Source organism: Salvelinus alpinus, chromosome 19, assembly GCF_045679555.1.
Source record: "Salvelinus alpinus chromosome 19, SLU_Salpinus.1, whole genome shotgun sequence".
NCBI lineage: Eukaryota > Metazoa > Chordata > Actinopteri > Salmoniformes > Salmonidae > Salvelinus > Salvelinus alpinus.
In genome coordinates, this window is record NC_092104.1 from 40594063 (window position 1) to 40609414 (window position 15352).

General features: G+C 42.4%; 2 protein-coding genes across 3 annotated transcripts; both read left to right on the top strand.

The window, feature by feature from the left end:
• Window positions 1-5134: 5134 nt before the first annotated feature.
• Window positions 5135-7099, top strand: LOC139545969 (Golgi-associated plant pathogenesis-related protein 1). 2 transcript variants are annotated; one of them, XM_071354237.1, is made up of 5 exons: window positions 5135-5375; window positions 5575-5603; window positions 5812-6021; window positions 6200-6277; window positions 6452-6609. In XM_071354237.1, the coding sequence occupies exons 2-5, from the start codon at window positions 5597-5599 to the stop codon at window positions 6607-6609; spliced, it is 453 nt and encodes a 150-aa protein (XP_071210338.1). In that variant the 5' UTR covers window positions 5135-5375; window positions 5575-5596. The 2 variants fall into 2 exon arrangements, with proteins under 2 accessions (XP_071210338.1, XP_071210337.1); XM_071354236.1 differs by adding an exon at window positions 6800-7099 and having other exon boundaries at window positions 5138-5375; window positions 6200-6601.
• A 5452-nt stretch (window positions 7100-12551) lies between these two features.
• Window positions 12552-15352, top strand: LOC139545583 (tubulin beta-1 chain). Its single transcript, XM_071353530.1, has 4 exons — window positions 12552-12730; window positions 13709-13817; window positions 13926-14036; window positions 14142-15352. Exons 1-4 carry the CDS (start codon window positions 12674-12676, stop codon window positions 15200-15202), a joined length of 1338 nt encoding a protein of 445 aa, XP_071209631.1. The 5' UTR covers window positions 12552-12673; the 3' UTR covers window positions 15203-15352.

The following is a 15352-nucleotide window of genomic DNA, read 5'->3' on the forward strand; positions in this document are numbered from 1 at the left end:
GCGATTTTCGGATATTTCTTTGTGCTGCGTTATGAAGAGTTGGGCACGTCTGGGCCACATAGCCAATGTTTGCTGCTAATTCCTAAGTTGAAGACGACAATCTACAACCGAGCAACGATGATTCTGGACAAAGGACCACTTACACAAGATTCTGATGGAAGCTCATCAAAAAGTAAGAACTATTTATGATGTTAATTCGTTGTTCTGTTGAAAAATGTTACACTACTATTCCGCCATTAATTTCGGTGCGGTCTCGCTTTAGCGCACGCTGTATGTCGTAGTAACGTTAATTTTAAAAATCTAACACAGCGGTTGCATTAAGAACTAATGTATCTTTCATTTGCTGTCCAACCTGTATTTTTTAGTCAAGTTTATGATTAGTTATTGATTAGATTAGGTGCCTCTCCCAAGATTTCTCCCGACATTTTGTTGGCAGCTTGGCTACTATTCTCATTGTATAACCACGATTTGTGCCGCTAAATATGCACATTTTCGAACAAACAATATATGTATTGTGTAATATGATGTTATAGGACTGTCATCTGATGAAGTTTTGAGAAGGTTAGTGAAAAAATGTATATCTTTTGCTGGTTTATTCGCTATCGCTAACGTGCATGAATCAATGCTGCTGTGTGGTTGGCTATTGTAGTAAGCTAATATAATGCTAAATTGTGTTTTCGCTGTAAAACACTTAAAGAATCTGAAATATTGGCTGGATTCACAAGATCTTTGTCTTTCATTTGCTGTACGCTGTGTATTTTTCATAAATGTTTTATGATGAGTATTTAGGTAATTCACGTTGCTCTCTGTAGTTATTCTAGTTGCTTTGGTGAGAGTTGTGATGGTGGCTGCAATGTAAAACTATGATTTATACCTGAAATATGCACATTTTTCGAACAAAACATATGCTATACAATAAATATGTTATCATACTGTCATCTGATGAAGTTGTTTCTTGGTTAGTGACTATTTATATCTTTATTTGGTCGAATTTGTGATAGCTACCTATGCAGGAAAAAAATTGTGGTCTTTTGCTATGGTGGTTAGCTAATAGAAATACATATTGTGTCTTCCCTGTAAAACATTTTAAAAATCAGAAATGATGGCTGGATTCACAAGATGTGTATCTTTCATTTGGTGTCTTGGACTTGTGATTTCATGAACATTTTATTATATGATATCCCTGTGGCTTTAGGCTAGGCTATGCTAGTCAGCTTTTTTGATGGGGGGGATCCCGGATCCGGGTTTGTGACTCGTGCGAGGTTTTAAGTACTGCAGTGCATCTCATCCTCATGGACTGCACCAGATGTGCCAGTTCTTGCTGTGAGATGTCACCCCACTCATCCACCAAGGCACCTGCAAGGAAATCACGCACAGAACGAGCAGTATGGCTGGTAGCATTGTCATGCTGGAGGGTCATGTCAGGATGAGCCTGCAGGAAGGGTACCACATGAGGGAGAAGGATGTCTTTCCTGTAACGCACAGTGTTGAGATTGCCTGCAATGACAACAAGCTCAGTCCAATGATGCTGTGACACACCGCCCCAGACCATGACGGATCCTCCACCTTCAAATCGATCTCGCTCCAGAGTACAGGCCTCGGTGTAACGCTCATTCCTTCGACGATAAACACGAATCCAACCATCACCTCTGGTGAGAAAAAAACGTGACTCGTCAGTGAAGAGCACTTTTTGCCAGTCCTGTCTGGTCCAGCGACGGTGGGTTTGTGTCCATAGGCGACGTTGTTGCCGGTGATGTCTGGTGAGGATCTGCTTTACAACAGGCCTACAAGCCCTCAGTCCAGCCTCTCTCAGCCTATTGCGGACAGTCTAAGCACTGATGGAGGGATTGTGCGTTCCTGGTGTAACTCGGGTAGTTGTTGCCATCCTGTACCTGTACCTGATGTTCGGATGTACCGATCCTGTGCAGGTGTTGTTACACATGGTCTGCCACTGCGAGGACGATCAGCTGTCTGTCCTGTCTCCCTGTAGCACTGTCTTAGGCGTCTTAGGCGTCTCACATTGCAATTTATTGCCCTGGCCATATCTGCAGTCCTCATGCCTCCTTGCAGCATGCCTAAGGCACATTCACGCAGATAAGCAGGGACCCTGGGCATCTTTCTTTTGGTGTTTTCTTTTGGAGTCAGTAGAAAGGCATCTTTAGTGTCCTAAGTTCATAACTGTGACCTTAATTGCCTAACGTCTGTAAGCTATTAGTGTCTTAACGACCGTTCCACAGGTGCATGTTCATTAATTGTTTATGGTTCATTGAGCAAGCATGGGAAACAGTGTTTAAATCCTTTACAATGAAGATCTGTGAAGTTATTTGAACTTTTATGAATTATCTTTGAAAGACAGGTTCCTGAAAAAGGGCCGTTTCTTTTTTTGCTGAGATTATTAGGATATATTAGGCGTTGTTTTTATGAATTTATTCATGCTATTTCATCCTTCCACAAGATATTGTCCCACAACAAATCTTGGATTGCTACCCAAGCCGGCTAGTTTGTCGTTCTATTGGTTCGGTTGCCAGAGACGTGACCCAGTTGTTCATTCTTTTTGTTCTGTAGCTATGGACGCGACCCAGTTGTTCGTTCTAAATGTTCCATTGCCATATTGGCTGGCAATGTTCTTATCCCTTGCTTGCTAGCTAGCAAACTACGGCTAACTTACGGTCAAGTGCAGCCAGTGCAGCCAGAATAACAACAAAGTAGCTGCATTTGCATATGTTTAAGCTGTTTTCTAGTGACATTTATTTGAAAACATCCATAGAAAATGTGCTGTCTCGTCAGGACACTCAGAGGAGCTAGCCAACAACACAACTCAAAACTGCAAACTAACTGCACATCGTTTCGTTTGACCTTTTTTCAATTGACATTTCTTTGTATACACAGTTGAAGTCGGAAGTTTACATACAAATTAGCCAAATACATTTAAACTCAGTTTTTCACAATTCCTGACATTTAATCCAAGTAAATATTCTGTGTCTTAGGTCAGTTAGGATCACCACTTTATTTTAAGAATGTGAAGTGTCAGAATAATAGTACAGAGAATGATTTATTTCAGCTTTAATTTCTTTCATCACATTCCCAGTGGGTCAGAAGTTTACATACACTCAATAAGTATTTGGTAGCATTGCCTTTAAATTGTTTAACTTGGGTCAAACGTTTCGTGTAGCCTTCCACAAGCTCCCCACAATAAGTTGGGTGAATTTTGGCCAATTCCTCCTGACAGAGCTGGTGTAACTGAGTCAGGTTTGTAGGCCTCCTTGCTCGCACACACTTTTTCAGTTCTGCCCACAAATGTTCTATTGGATTGAGGTCAGGTCTTTGTGATGGCCACTCCAATACCTTGACTTTGTTGTCCTTAAGCCATTTTGCCACAACTTTGGAAGTATGCTTGGGGTCACTGTCCATTTGGAAGACCCATTTGCAACCAAGCTTTAACTTCTTGACTGATGTCTTGAGATGTTGCTTCAAAATATCCATATAATTTTCCATCCTCACGATGCCATCTATTTTATGACGTGCACCAGTCCCTCCTGCAGCAAAGCACCCCCACAGCATGATGCTGCCACCCCCGTGCTTCATGGTTGGGTTGGTGTTCCTCGGCTTGCAAGCCTCCCCCATTTTCCTCCAAACATAACGATGGTCATAATGGCCAAACAGTTCTATGTTTGTTTCATCAGAGCAGAGAACATTTCTCCAAAAAGTACAATCTTTGTCTTCATGTGCAGTTGCAAACCATAGTCTGTTTTTTTATGGTAGTTTTGGAGCAGTGGCTTCTTCTTTGCTGGGCGGCCTTTCAGGTTGTGTCGATATAGGACTTGTTTTACTGTGGATATAGATACTTTTGTACTTGTTTCCTCCAGCATCTTCACAAGGTCCTTTGCTGTTGTTCAGGGATTGATTTGCACTCTAGGAGACAGAATGCGTCTCCTTCCTGAGGGGTATGACGGCTGCGTGATCCCATTGTGTTCCTACTTGCGTACTATTGCTTGTACAGATGAACGTGGTACCTTCAGGCGTTTGGAAATTGCTCCCAAGGATGAACCAGACTTGTGGAGGTCTACAATTTTTTCTGAGGTCTTGGCTGATTTCTTTTGATTTTCCCATGATGTCAAGCAAAGAGGCACTGAGTTTGAAGGTAGGCCTTGAAATACATCCACACGTACACCTCCAATTGACTCAAATGATCAATTATCAGAAGCTTCTAAAACCATGACATCATTTTCTGGAGTATTCCAAGCTGTTTAAAGGCACAGTCAACTTAGTGTAAGTAAACTTCTGACCCACTGGAATTGTGATACAGTGAATTATAAGTGAAATAATCTGTCTGTAAACAATTGTTGGAAAACTTACTTGTCTCATGCACAAAGTAGATGTCCTATTCGACTTGCCAAAACTATAGTTTGTTAACAAGACATTTGGGGAGTGGTTGAAAAACAAGTTTTAATGACTCCAACCTAAGTGTATGTAAACTTCCGACTTCAACTGTATACTCCCGACACGTTCATTATTATGAGTTTGCTGGAGATCGAATTTGAATATTGAAACAATGTTGAACATGTCGGAGAGACAGACAGCAAAGTTTATACAAATCTCCACTGTTGAAAATTAAATGTTAGTCTAAAAGAAATGTGAGATAATGTCGAGATGCTTTTTATAGTGGAGATCAAGTTTATAAATTGCCTGGCTGGGCTGAGACAGTTGCGCAGTCAGATGGAACAGAGTAAATAGGCATTTTAACATCATAGATTAGCTGGTGGTAACTTGTGGAATTGACACTGGCTGGAATGCGATTTTAACCAATCAGCATTCAGGATTAGACCCACACCGTTGTATAATGGTTAATAAACCAGGGTGGTACCTAGATTGAGCAATGGTAAAATAGCCTCTTAATCTGTTTGTTATGTAGGGATTAGAAGAAATAAAGAGCACAAGACATGATTCCATCAGGAACTGGTTATTGGTTTGATCAAAGACTGTGTTCAATGTCTTTGTCTTGTCTGTCATCAAGTAATAATATAAATAATTAGGAGGGGCAGAATCAAGGACATTCACTAAACATCATTAACCTTCTCAGAACATCTTATTATTGTCTCACTATTTTGTTTCAGCGGTGAAATCAACAGCCATGTCTCTGGTCTCTCAGCATCATAGTGGACATAGTGGAAGAGCAGCAACATAGTGGAAGAGCAGGTCCCTCCCTGCATGTCACCAAAATGCAAAATGCTTCAGATAATTACAGGGAGGAGAGAGGGTGTGTCCTACATACAGTTTTAGATGATCCAGCTGAACTATATAAGTGCTTTCTCGGTCTCAACATATAGAGACAAGGAGGTAAAGAAGACAGACCGCAACCGCTACATAATATACAGGTGAGTGCTTGGATAATACAGTTAGAGAATAATGCATGTATTATTACTATGAGCATCCCTCTGACAGGTCAACATCCAATAATGGAATTAATTAAATTAGGTTTATAATGGAATTATACACAGAATTAAAACCTTATTATTCTTTTTTTTTGTGTTCTTCAGCTGAATGAGTCTTACCATACCTACTTTTGTCTTGCAGCTCTTAACACATAAAAAGCAATATGGGAGGTCAGTATTTGCCGCGTTCTACACTGGTCTATATTCAAGAAAGATGTCTATGGTGACTGTGTAATTCCAAAATTCTGACAAAATAACTAAAAAATATTGCTGAATAAATAAATATAAATATATGAATTCAAAATATGTCCCTGTATTTAGCTAAGTATCCTTTAAAAAAAAGAGAAAAAGTGGCATCTAAATTGGCATATTTTATTAGGTGCGAGCTTTGAACAGGAGTTTCTGGATACCCACAATGCATATAGGAGAAAGCATGGCACCCCCGAACTGACCCTGAGCAGAGACCTGTGCAACTCTGCTCAGGAATGGGCTGACCACTTGGTAGCAATCAATACCATGCAGCACAGCAACACGAACAATGGAGAGAACCTCTACTACACATGGAGCTCTGCCCCCAATACTCTAACGGGTGGGTTACAATAATTCACTTTGACACTGTCAAGTTGGGTTTTAGAATTTGACGGCTCATGGGTCTTTGATACTAGTACTCTCGCCGTAGATGTGCTAATACTCATTCAGATTACCGTGTGTATTTGCCATGTCAAGTAGGAGGGGTCCTTACATTTGTACCTGACTGCATGTTTTAGGGAAGGAGGCTGTCGACAACTGGTACAGCGAGATCAAAGACTACAACTTCAGCGAACCTGGATTCGCCTCAGACACTAGTACACTGCTTTACACATCTTTCTGGAAAATGTGTGGTTTGAGATCACGTGTTCAGAACGCAAATTATGTCGAACTTAAACAGAAAGCTTTCAACCATATTGGATATAACAAAGCCAAGACCCAGAGAGGCCGCTTTAATCATAACCTTATGTATTGTGGCATTTCTCCAATAGGCCATTTCACCCAGGTGGTGTGGAAGGAGAGTACTGAGGTGGGGGTGGGCCTGGGGATTAATGGCGAGACTGTCTTTGTGGTAGGCCAGTACAACCCAGCAGGAAACATGAACATGGAGGGATACTTTATAGATAACGTCCTCCCTGAAGGTAACTGATTGTCTATTCAAAATCAATGATTTACTCCTGAATTGATAACTAAGCCAGTCATGTTCTGTTACGGTAACTGGAGTGTCATGGGGTACAGTGTTGGTATACAGTACATGCTGCTCTTGCACGTTACCCCAGTTTACTAACCCCTCATGTCAGCAGGCTCATGCTTCACCATTCTCTGTTGTCTCTTTCCAGTGTAATAAAAGGCTGTGCATTGTTAGGTGGTGGCGAGAAGAACACCTCTGGTTCAGACACCTCTACCCAACCACCTCGCTCCCAGGCAACATGCACTGTGCTAAAGGAGCCATAGTGATCAGCCTTCTCCTGTCTGCATGTCGACGGACCCTCATCGTTGGTCATATTGGTCTGCAGCTGCTTCACTCCGTAACAGGCTTACCAATCGACACAAATAACCCAATCACCTTCACTGTAAGAAAGATGTACGGTTTAATGTATTTTAAATGAAAAATAAAGTTTTGCTTTTGCTTTACAAGACATCCGTGTTGAATTGTAATGTTTTCGTAAGCTAAACATACAATATTCACTGTTGGGACAGTTGGACTTTTGTTCATTGAAAAGCTAGATGACAGTCACTAGGCAACAGGGACGATCTGCGCTCAGATAAACGGGGTGTAAAACCCTACATCTAACATATTCAAATGATCCTGCATGCTCATACTCATGGTCTGTTCTGCTTTCAATGAGCCATATCTGGGACACTTGCATAGTCAAGCTAATGAAAGAGGAGGATTGTTAACAGACATCTTCTACTGCTTCAGGTACACAGAGAAAATAACTCAATATTAAACAAAGAAAGTCCAACACAATGGCGTTCCTACATGCTTTTCAACTTTCTCATCGTGATTTTTAACAAACCTAGGATTTGTTTTGATGAATCCATACACCCATACAAGAATGCCAGTGTGCTGGGATGTCTTTTTCCAATAATCCATAAACAGCCATGGTTTCCAATACAGCCAGAAGATGGCAGTAGATGGCAGTAAATGGCAGTAGGTTGGTATGTGATTGCTCTCAGGGAGTGTTGGGAGTGGGTGTGGAATAAGGGAGGGGTTTGGAGTCGACACACAATGGACTGCTTAGCAGCTGCCTCCAGTGGCAGGCCTCTGAAAGAGATCATCACACCAAATGAGTATATGTTTGTAAACTATCCCAGAGATTTTTTTCTTTTGGGTGAATGTAGTTGTGTCCAATATGCTTCAATAAACACTATAAATGGTAGGCAATATTTATTTATTGAAATCATTGATTGAGTGATTCAAATCTATGTCACTACCACAGAGCTCATTTAAACCATTTGGAGATAATCTCTGCCCTTAGAAAAGAGAAAAAATGCCATAGAGAAAAATACATTTGATGGGGAGACTACATTAATTTGATTAAAGATTGACTTGAAAGAGCCCACATGCAATTGATTTATTAATGAATGGACAGTATTGATCAAAATGATTTGAACCATCTCAACATCTGCTCGGCACAACCTATTGTACATACATCAGATATGAGGCTTTTTCTGAGGGCCCTCTAGTGGGCCAATATTTATTACAAGAGGTCATGAAAATATGTATTTTCATTGTCTTTGGGAAATCTAATCTCAAAATCCCAGATGCAGCAGTATTACATTAGCACCCTCCAGGTTATAAATCCAGATTGATCCAGTGTACCGGCTCATCCTCAATCACACCCATTACCTTCCATCTCAGCCACCATCCCACTCAGTCAGTCCGATAACCAGCAAAGTATATTGTCTGTAATGTGATTTTTTGGTAAGCCTGTTTTGGTAAGTGTCATAGTGGAGGGCTGGACTTCCCCGCGCCACAGCTGACTATGTTCTCTGAGTACGTATCATCATCATCATCAGTAAGCTCAGTGGATGTGCTGCATAGTCTGGAGCTGAATGTCCGGCAGCATTAGCATCAGCTGTGCTTCCTGACTGACTGTTCTCCCAGGGGACCAGCTATGGAGACAGATAAAGAAGCACAGTTAAAGGCAAGCATGCATGGCCAATCTCTGTAAAATCAATGGAAGAAGGATGCATTCCCTCTCTGCGTCTGGGCACTGTTCCATTATTCATACTGCAGCCTAGCCTACTCTCCCACCATTGAAGGAGTGCCCTCCCTCCCCCTTCCTCTCTCTTACAATAATGAAACTCCCCCATTCACTCACAGATTGTTATGCTGTATTAAGGACAGATATGGTGATACAGTTTACTACACTTAGAGATAGGGATCAGACATCTATTTACTGTAACAGCATCTCAGAGTGAATGTAAATACTGAGGAAAGTTGTGGCTGAATCATTGGGGTCCCTCAGTAGACATAATGTACAGTACCACTGCCTCACGTCAGATGGCGTCACTCCTACGCGACGATCGTCCCTCAACCAATCAGTGCAGACATGAGACAAAGGTGCAGTACATGATAACTGTGAGACACAGCTGTTCCTGTCCAACACCTGCCCTGTAATATTAGTCCCACCCCCCATTCCACCCACACTTCTAGTGTATAGTGCAGGCCAGGGCAGACCACCTCTGATTTTTGGTTTTAGACTACTAAATGTCACCCAAATAACTGTTTGGAGAACCCTCTTGTAGCAAGTAACCTTCTGTCTGTACCAATATGCTGGCTAACTCTTGAAGCTGGGCAGACTGGGCGTGGCAAGTGTCCACTGTCAACCTGTAGCAAATCAGCATCCATTTATAAATTGCCTTGTGTGTACGTGTTCTACACTGGTAGAAAACGGTCAGGACGCAGTGCTTGGATAGCAACATGACATTCCGACTGCAACTATTGTAGGCTGGCTAGCATTTGCATTCTGCCGGGGAGTCTTTTTTTGCATGGTCATGGTCTCTTTGTTATGATGATCAATTACAAGAGCAAACAATGTGGATGTGGAGCTCTGTCTACCGCTTTCTCACACTACCCTGAGAATAATGTAGTAATAAAGATATAACACGGATTCTGTTATATCTACAGTGTTCTAATCCTTTTGCTATGGGTGTAGCATAATGTACCACTGCAACACTATCTGGCAGTCTACAGAGAGGATAGGGTGCAATACTGCAGAGGGTGGGGAGATGCAGGAAAGATGCAGAGTCAGGACAAGGCAATTTAACCATCAACCTTCTGGGGAGCTCTAGTCTAGTGAGACAGCCAGGCTGTATGTTACCGTGAGCAGATAATGAGGTATCATTATGGCCAAATTTGAGAAAATTGCTACCTAAGTCCACAAAGAGGCCAGCAAATACCCTCCCTTCGACTCGGAGGGGCTTTTATGCGGATGTACAGCAGATACACTCAGCTTGTTGTCAGCCTCACATCAAATGACATCACACCACACAGGGTACAGTCAGATTCTATTCCGCTCCAAACAGATGAATAATGAATTTACTGCAGAGCAGTAGCAACTGCAGAGGGATAAAAATGGGTTGGATGAAAAGGAAATGTCACTCCCGCAGTCCTGTCTTGAGGCTGTCTATTGTTGGATAGGCCCATCCCTTTTCTGTCTGCTACTTTTAACTGAGATTGAAGCTAAGGCTAAGATACAGGCTAGGTTGAGACAGAACTAGAATGGGGATAATATGAGTGACAGACAGAGGATGGTATGGGAGAAGTATTGTGTGAAACCATAATGAGCTGCTACCACTGTGTAGAATGTTATTCATGGAAATGCCTTTGTGACTGATTACTTTTGTCTCTCCTCTTCTTCTGTCAGCCCCAACAAAGAAAGCCCCACCGTTTTCCCCTTGTTACTATTAACACACCCAGCTGACTGTGCCCTGTCCTCTGTGACTGTGGCCACTACAGGGTATGAAGAATGGAGGGGGCCATGAAACTTTCGTTGAAAGTACACTGTGGTTGAGATTCGGATTAAATGTTGGTCATATTTGCCACCAGCCCAACTGAACAGCGCCTGCAGTCATAGGCATATGTCTAGGCTAGTATTCTGCATACTATGTACTATTTTCTACATTGTAGAATGATAGTGAAGACATCAAAACTATGAAATAACACACATGGAATAATGCAGTAACCAAAACTTGTTAAAAAATATATATATTTCAGATTCTTCAAATTAGCCACCCTTTGCCTTGATGACAGCTTTGCACACTCTTGGCACAGGTAGCCTAGTGGATAGAGCATTGGGCCAGTAACCGAAAGGTTGCTAGAGCGAATCCCCGAGCTGACAAAATAAAAAAATCTGTCATTCTGCCCCTGAACAAGGCAGTTCTGTTCCTAGGCCGTCATTGTAAATAAGAATTTGTTCTTAACTGACGTGCCTAGTTAAATAAAGATAAAATAAAAAAATTCTCTCAACCAGCTTCATGAGGAATGCTTTTCCAACATTCTTGAAGGAGGTGTTCCCACATATGCTGAGCATTTGTTGGCTGCTTTTCCTTCACTCCGCGGTCCAACTCATCCCAAACCATCTCAAGGCTTAATCTACATGAAAATGCATGTGATGCATACAGTGGTAAGAGCTGTAAGTGGGCCTTTATCATCAAACTAGGTCCTCTATCAAGGTCTGCTCAATGGATATCGTTCATAACTAACAAAGAAACAGGGTGTCTCTCCTCTGTCCTCCAACGCACAGCTCTGTGCCCATGCAGTTGATGAGTGCTGGCGTCACGGACGCATTCTCCCCCTGGCACACAGTTTAACTATTAATAAGCCCCCCTGCCCTAATTCCAGCACTGACTCAGCCATGCACTGCACCCTTCCCAAGCCCACTATCTCTCTCCTGTTGCTGCACCCCTCCCAGTTCTGTTCCTCCTTCCAGACTGTGGCTGTCTCCCTGGGGTGTTGAGATCGATAGTGTATGCTAAACTGGATTTGAGCTGTTTCATTCCACCATGTACCTGTTGTTTAATATTATATAATTGAGACTTTGCCAATACAATGATTTATACAATTTAACATGGCATCTTAAACATTTTACTGGACTGTCTGTCACTTTATGACTAGACTATCTTGTGAACAGTAATACATACTAAGGAGCCGGATACTTTGGTTCACAGGTCAGAGTCTGCCATTGGCATGTGCATAGAGACACATTATATTATCAGACATGGATTAATTCCAAATAATAGGCTATGTAAATGCAGGATTTCTTCTAGCTTTATGTATGATAATCCTGTGATGAAGTTCTCACTGTGGTCTTTAAGGGGAAAGGAGCAGCAGCCAAGATGTCTGTGTGTCGCACCTGACACAGCCCAGGCAGCCATGTTTAACAATGCGCAAAAAGGGAGTCGCCCATAATCAGAAATATGTAACAACAATAACACTGAGAATTGGGGATATAAATGACTCTGGGTAACTATAATCTCATCGAATGTTTCCGGCCTGGTGCCACAGGCTGTAACTTTTTACATTTAGATTATTATATTAGATCACAAAATAACTGACATCTGTTCGATAACATATTAGATCCCTTTCTTGGCAGAACACATATAATATTTAGTTGGACACATTTTCTATAACAAAATGTACATCTTAAGACGAAATAGTTGCCTTTTACCACCACGAAGCAAAATAATAATGCCAGGAATGGTTACAAAGTAACAATGAGCCACGTGGACGTGGAATAAATTGGTGAGGTATTTCGTAGTTTTACCATTTAAGGTGAAAACGTTTCACGTATTTTTTTGGAGTTAACGGATGCCTCTCTTAATCATGGAATCTGTGCGGTTTATTGTACAAAATATAGTTAGAAATTATAGTTTAAAAGGAGATCAGATTTTCGCCGGCATAAAGGAAGTAGGACAAATCTTCAAGATTATGTGAGAATCACACGTTTGCGTTCAGTTTGAATGACAGAAAGAACAGGCCAACGAAAATCATTCTGTATGAATATGATTGGTGTAGAAGTGTGTCAATAACTGGGTCTAATAAGCGTTAGCCAATAAATGTTTCAGATTTGGTGACATGGAATATAAGGGGAGGGCACAAAGTTCTTCTTATATAGTGAGGTAGCACATTCTTTCAGCGCAGTCTAAGAACGGATAGAACTGGTTTTTATTCGCATAAGAGTTGTTCTACAGTCAAAGTAAAAATGAGGGAAATTGTGCATCTTCAGGCTGGACAGTGTGGAAACCAGATCGGAGCTAAGGTTTGTACAATTTTCTTTTTAATGAATTTGGTGCAACTTGTGCGATAAATAGGCATGCGTAAAATCGCCGGTTCTTTGTATGAGTGTCCAGTTAACCACACCCAAAGAACTGTATTGTTAATGAAAATTACTGTTAATTATATTCCTAACCTATTGATTGGTTTGTTTGTTGTGTACAAATGAAAAGAGTTTTGGTGTTATGCACTTCTGTATATTTTTATTCGACCGGTTTTATTTGGTCTCGAAATAATCTTGACACTGTACTGGCGAGTAAGTCAATATACATGAGAATGGGTATTCATACAAAAAAAAAATTAAATGCCATTTCTTAACGATATCAAAATGATCGATTAAATATGAATTTAGGTGGGCCTATGGATTACCATAATTTACCCGACCTACTGCAATGCGCAAAATGGGAAGTAGTTCAGATGCCAAATAACATGGCCATATTACAACTAATCCCTTCAGTAGTGAAAACAATTCGGTTGTCTTAATATACATAAGAATTCTTACCCCCCCCCCCAAAAAAGGAAAGAATTGGACATTTGTTCAACGATACATTATGGCCTACACTTTTTTCGATTCATTGAGCGCATGCTCCGCCCGTTTTTCTGGCGGATGTGGGCTGTGTTTCAGCAAGTGACGTATTTGAGAATTTCAAAACCATAACTGATGGGTTTCAGCCAATCGGAGGTCATGCCGCGCGCGCGGAATTGTATAGGAGGGAGGTTTTCATTCCAGATGCCTAACTCATAAACGTATGTAGGCCTATCTAACGTTCAATCCAATAAAGTAGATTTGATCCAATGAGGTGATCAACTGAGAATATTGAACCGATGTAATAATGGCATAGGCCTACCAGTGTAATGGTATTTATTGTTTACATGCATTTGATGAATGGATCCCACTTTGAATGACATATTAGCTTACCTAATATTGTGCGCTGTAGACTTAAACCTAATGCTCCTCTTGCAGTTCTGGGAGGTGATCAGTGACGAGCATGGCATTGACCCAACTGGTACATACCATGGGGACAGTGACCTCCAGCTAGATAGGATTAACGTGTACTACAATGAAGCCTCAGGTAAGCCTTGTTTGTCTAATTTATCACCACATTCATTACATTCTATTATACTTCTCAATTTATTACATGTGTGGTTCTGACATTTACCTTTGCCTCATGGTTGTCTAGGTGGTAAATACGTGCCCCGCGCTGTACTTGTCGACTTGGAGCCAGGGACCATGGACTCTGTGAGATCCGGACCCTTCGGCCAGATCTTCAGACCTGACAACTTTGTGTTCGGTAGGTCCCTTTGCTTCGTATTTTACTTTATGAATCTGACACAAGATACTGTAGATAATGTCACCAAAGAAAGGAGAGATGATTTACAAATCTCTTATTTTGCAGGCCAGAGTGGTGCTGGAAACAACTGGGCCAAAGGCCACTACACAGAGGGAGCTGAACTGGTGGACTCAGTCCTGGATGTTGTGAGGAAGGAGGCAGAGAGCTGTGACTGTCTACAGGGCTTCCAGCTCACCCACTCCCTGGGAGGTGGAACTGGCTCTGGGATGGGCACCCTGCTCATCAGCAAGATCCGTGAAGAGTACCCCGACCGCATCATGAACACCTTCAGCGTGGTGCCCTCACCCAAAGTATCAGACACTGTGGTGGAGCCCTACAATGCCACCCTGTCAGTCCACCAGCTAGTGGAAAACACTGACGAGACCTTCTGTATTGACAACGAGGCTCTCTACGACATCTGCTTCCGTACCCTGAAACTCACTACTCCCTCCTACGGCGACCTAAACCACCTGGTGTCGGCCACAATGAGCGGCGTCACAACCTGCCTGCGATTCCCAGGACAGCTGAATGCTGACCTCCGCAAGCTGGCCGTCAACATGGTGCCATTCCCCCGTCTCCACTTCTTCATGCCCGGCTTTGCCCCCCTCACAAGCAGGGGAAGCCAGCAGTACCGCTCCCTCACTGTTCCCGAGCTCACCCAGCAGATGTTCGATGCCAAGAACATGATGGCCGCCTGCGACCCCCGCCACGGACGCTACCTTACAGTGGCTGCCATCTTCCGTGGACGCATGTCCATGAAGGAGGTGGACGAGCAGATGCTGAACGTGCAGAACAAGAACAGCAGCTACTTCGTTGAATGGATCCCCAACAATGTCAAGACCGCCGTCTGCGACATTCCCCCCCGTGGCCTCAAGATGGCCGCCACCTTCATTGGCAACAGCACAGCCATCCAGGAGCTGTTCAAGCGTATCTCCGAGCAGTTCACAGCCATGTTCAGGCGTAAGGCTTTCCTCCATTGGTACACAGGTGAGGGTATGGATGAGATGGAGTTCACTGAGGCTGAGAGCAACATGAACGACCTGGTGTCTGAGTACCAGCAGTACCAGGACGCCACCGCTGAGGAGGAGGGAGAGTTTGAGGAGGAGGGAGAAGAGGAGCTGGCCTAAATGTTTGTGTAATTGTGCTCTTCCAAGCTGTATTCACTGACATGTCAGTCTCAACCTTTCCAGTGTTCCATGATCTGTCTGTTTTGTTTTGTCATCTCTGTCATTTCTTGTCTGTACAGAAACATGTCAATAAAATTTCTTATGTTTAAA

Coding starts and splice junctions, on each gene's coding strand:
- LOC139545583 (XM_071353530.1), top strand. CDS start 12,674: ATGAGGGAAATTGTGCATCTTCAGGCTGGACAGTGTGGAAACCAGATC. Junction 12,731..13,708: donor GAAACCAGATCGGAGCTAAG/GTTTGTACAATT, acceptor CTCCTCTTGCAG/TTCTGGGAGGTGATCAGTGA. Junction 13,818..13,925: donor GTACTACAATGAAGCCTCAG/GTAAGCCTTGTT, acceptor ATGGTTGTCTAG/GTGGTAAATACGTGCCCCGC.
- LOC139545969 (XM_071354236.1), top strand. Junction 6,022..6,199: donor TGCCCCCAATACTCTAACGG/GTGGGTTACAAT, acceptor TGCATGTTTTAG/GGAAGGAGGCTGTCGACAAC.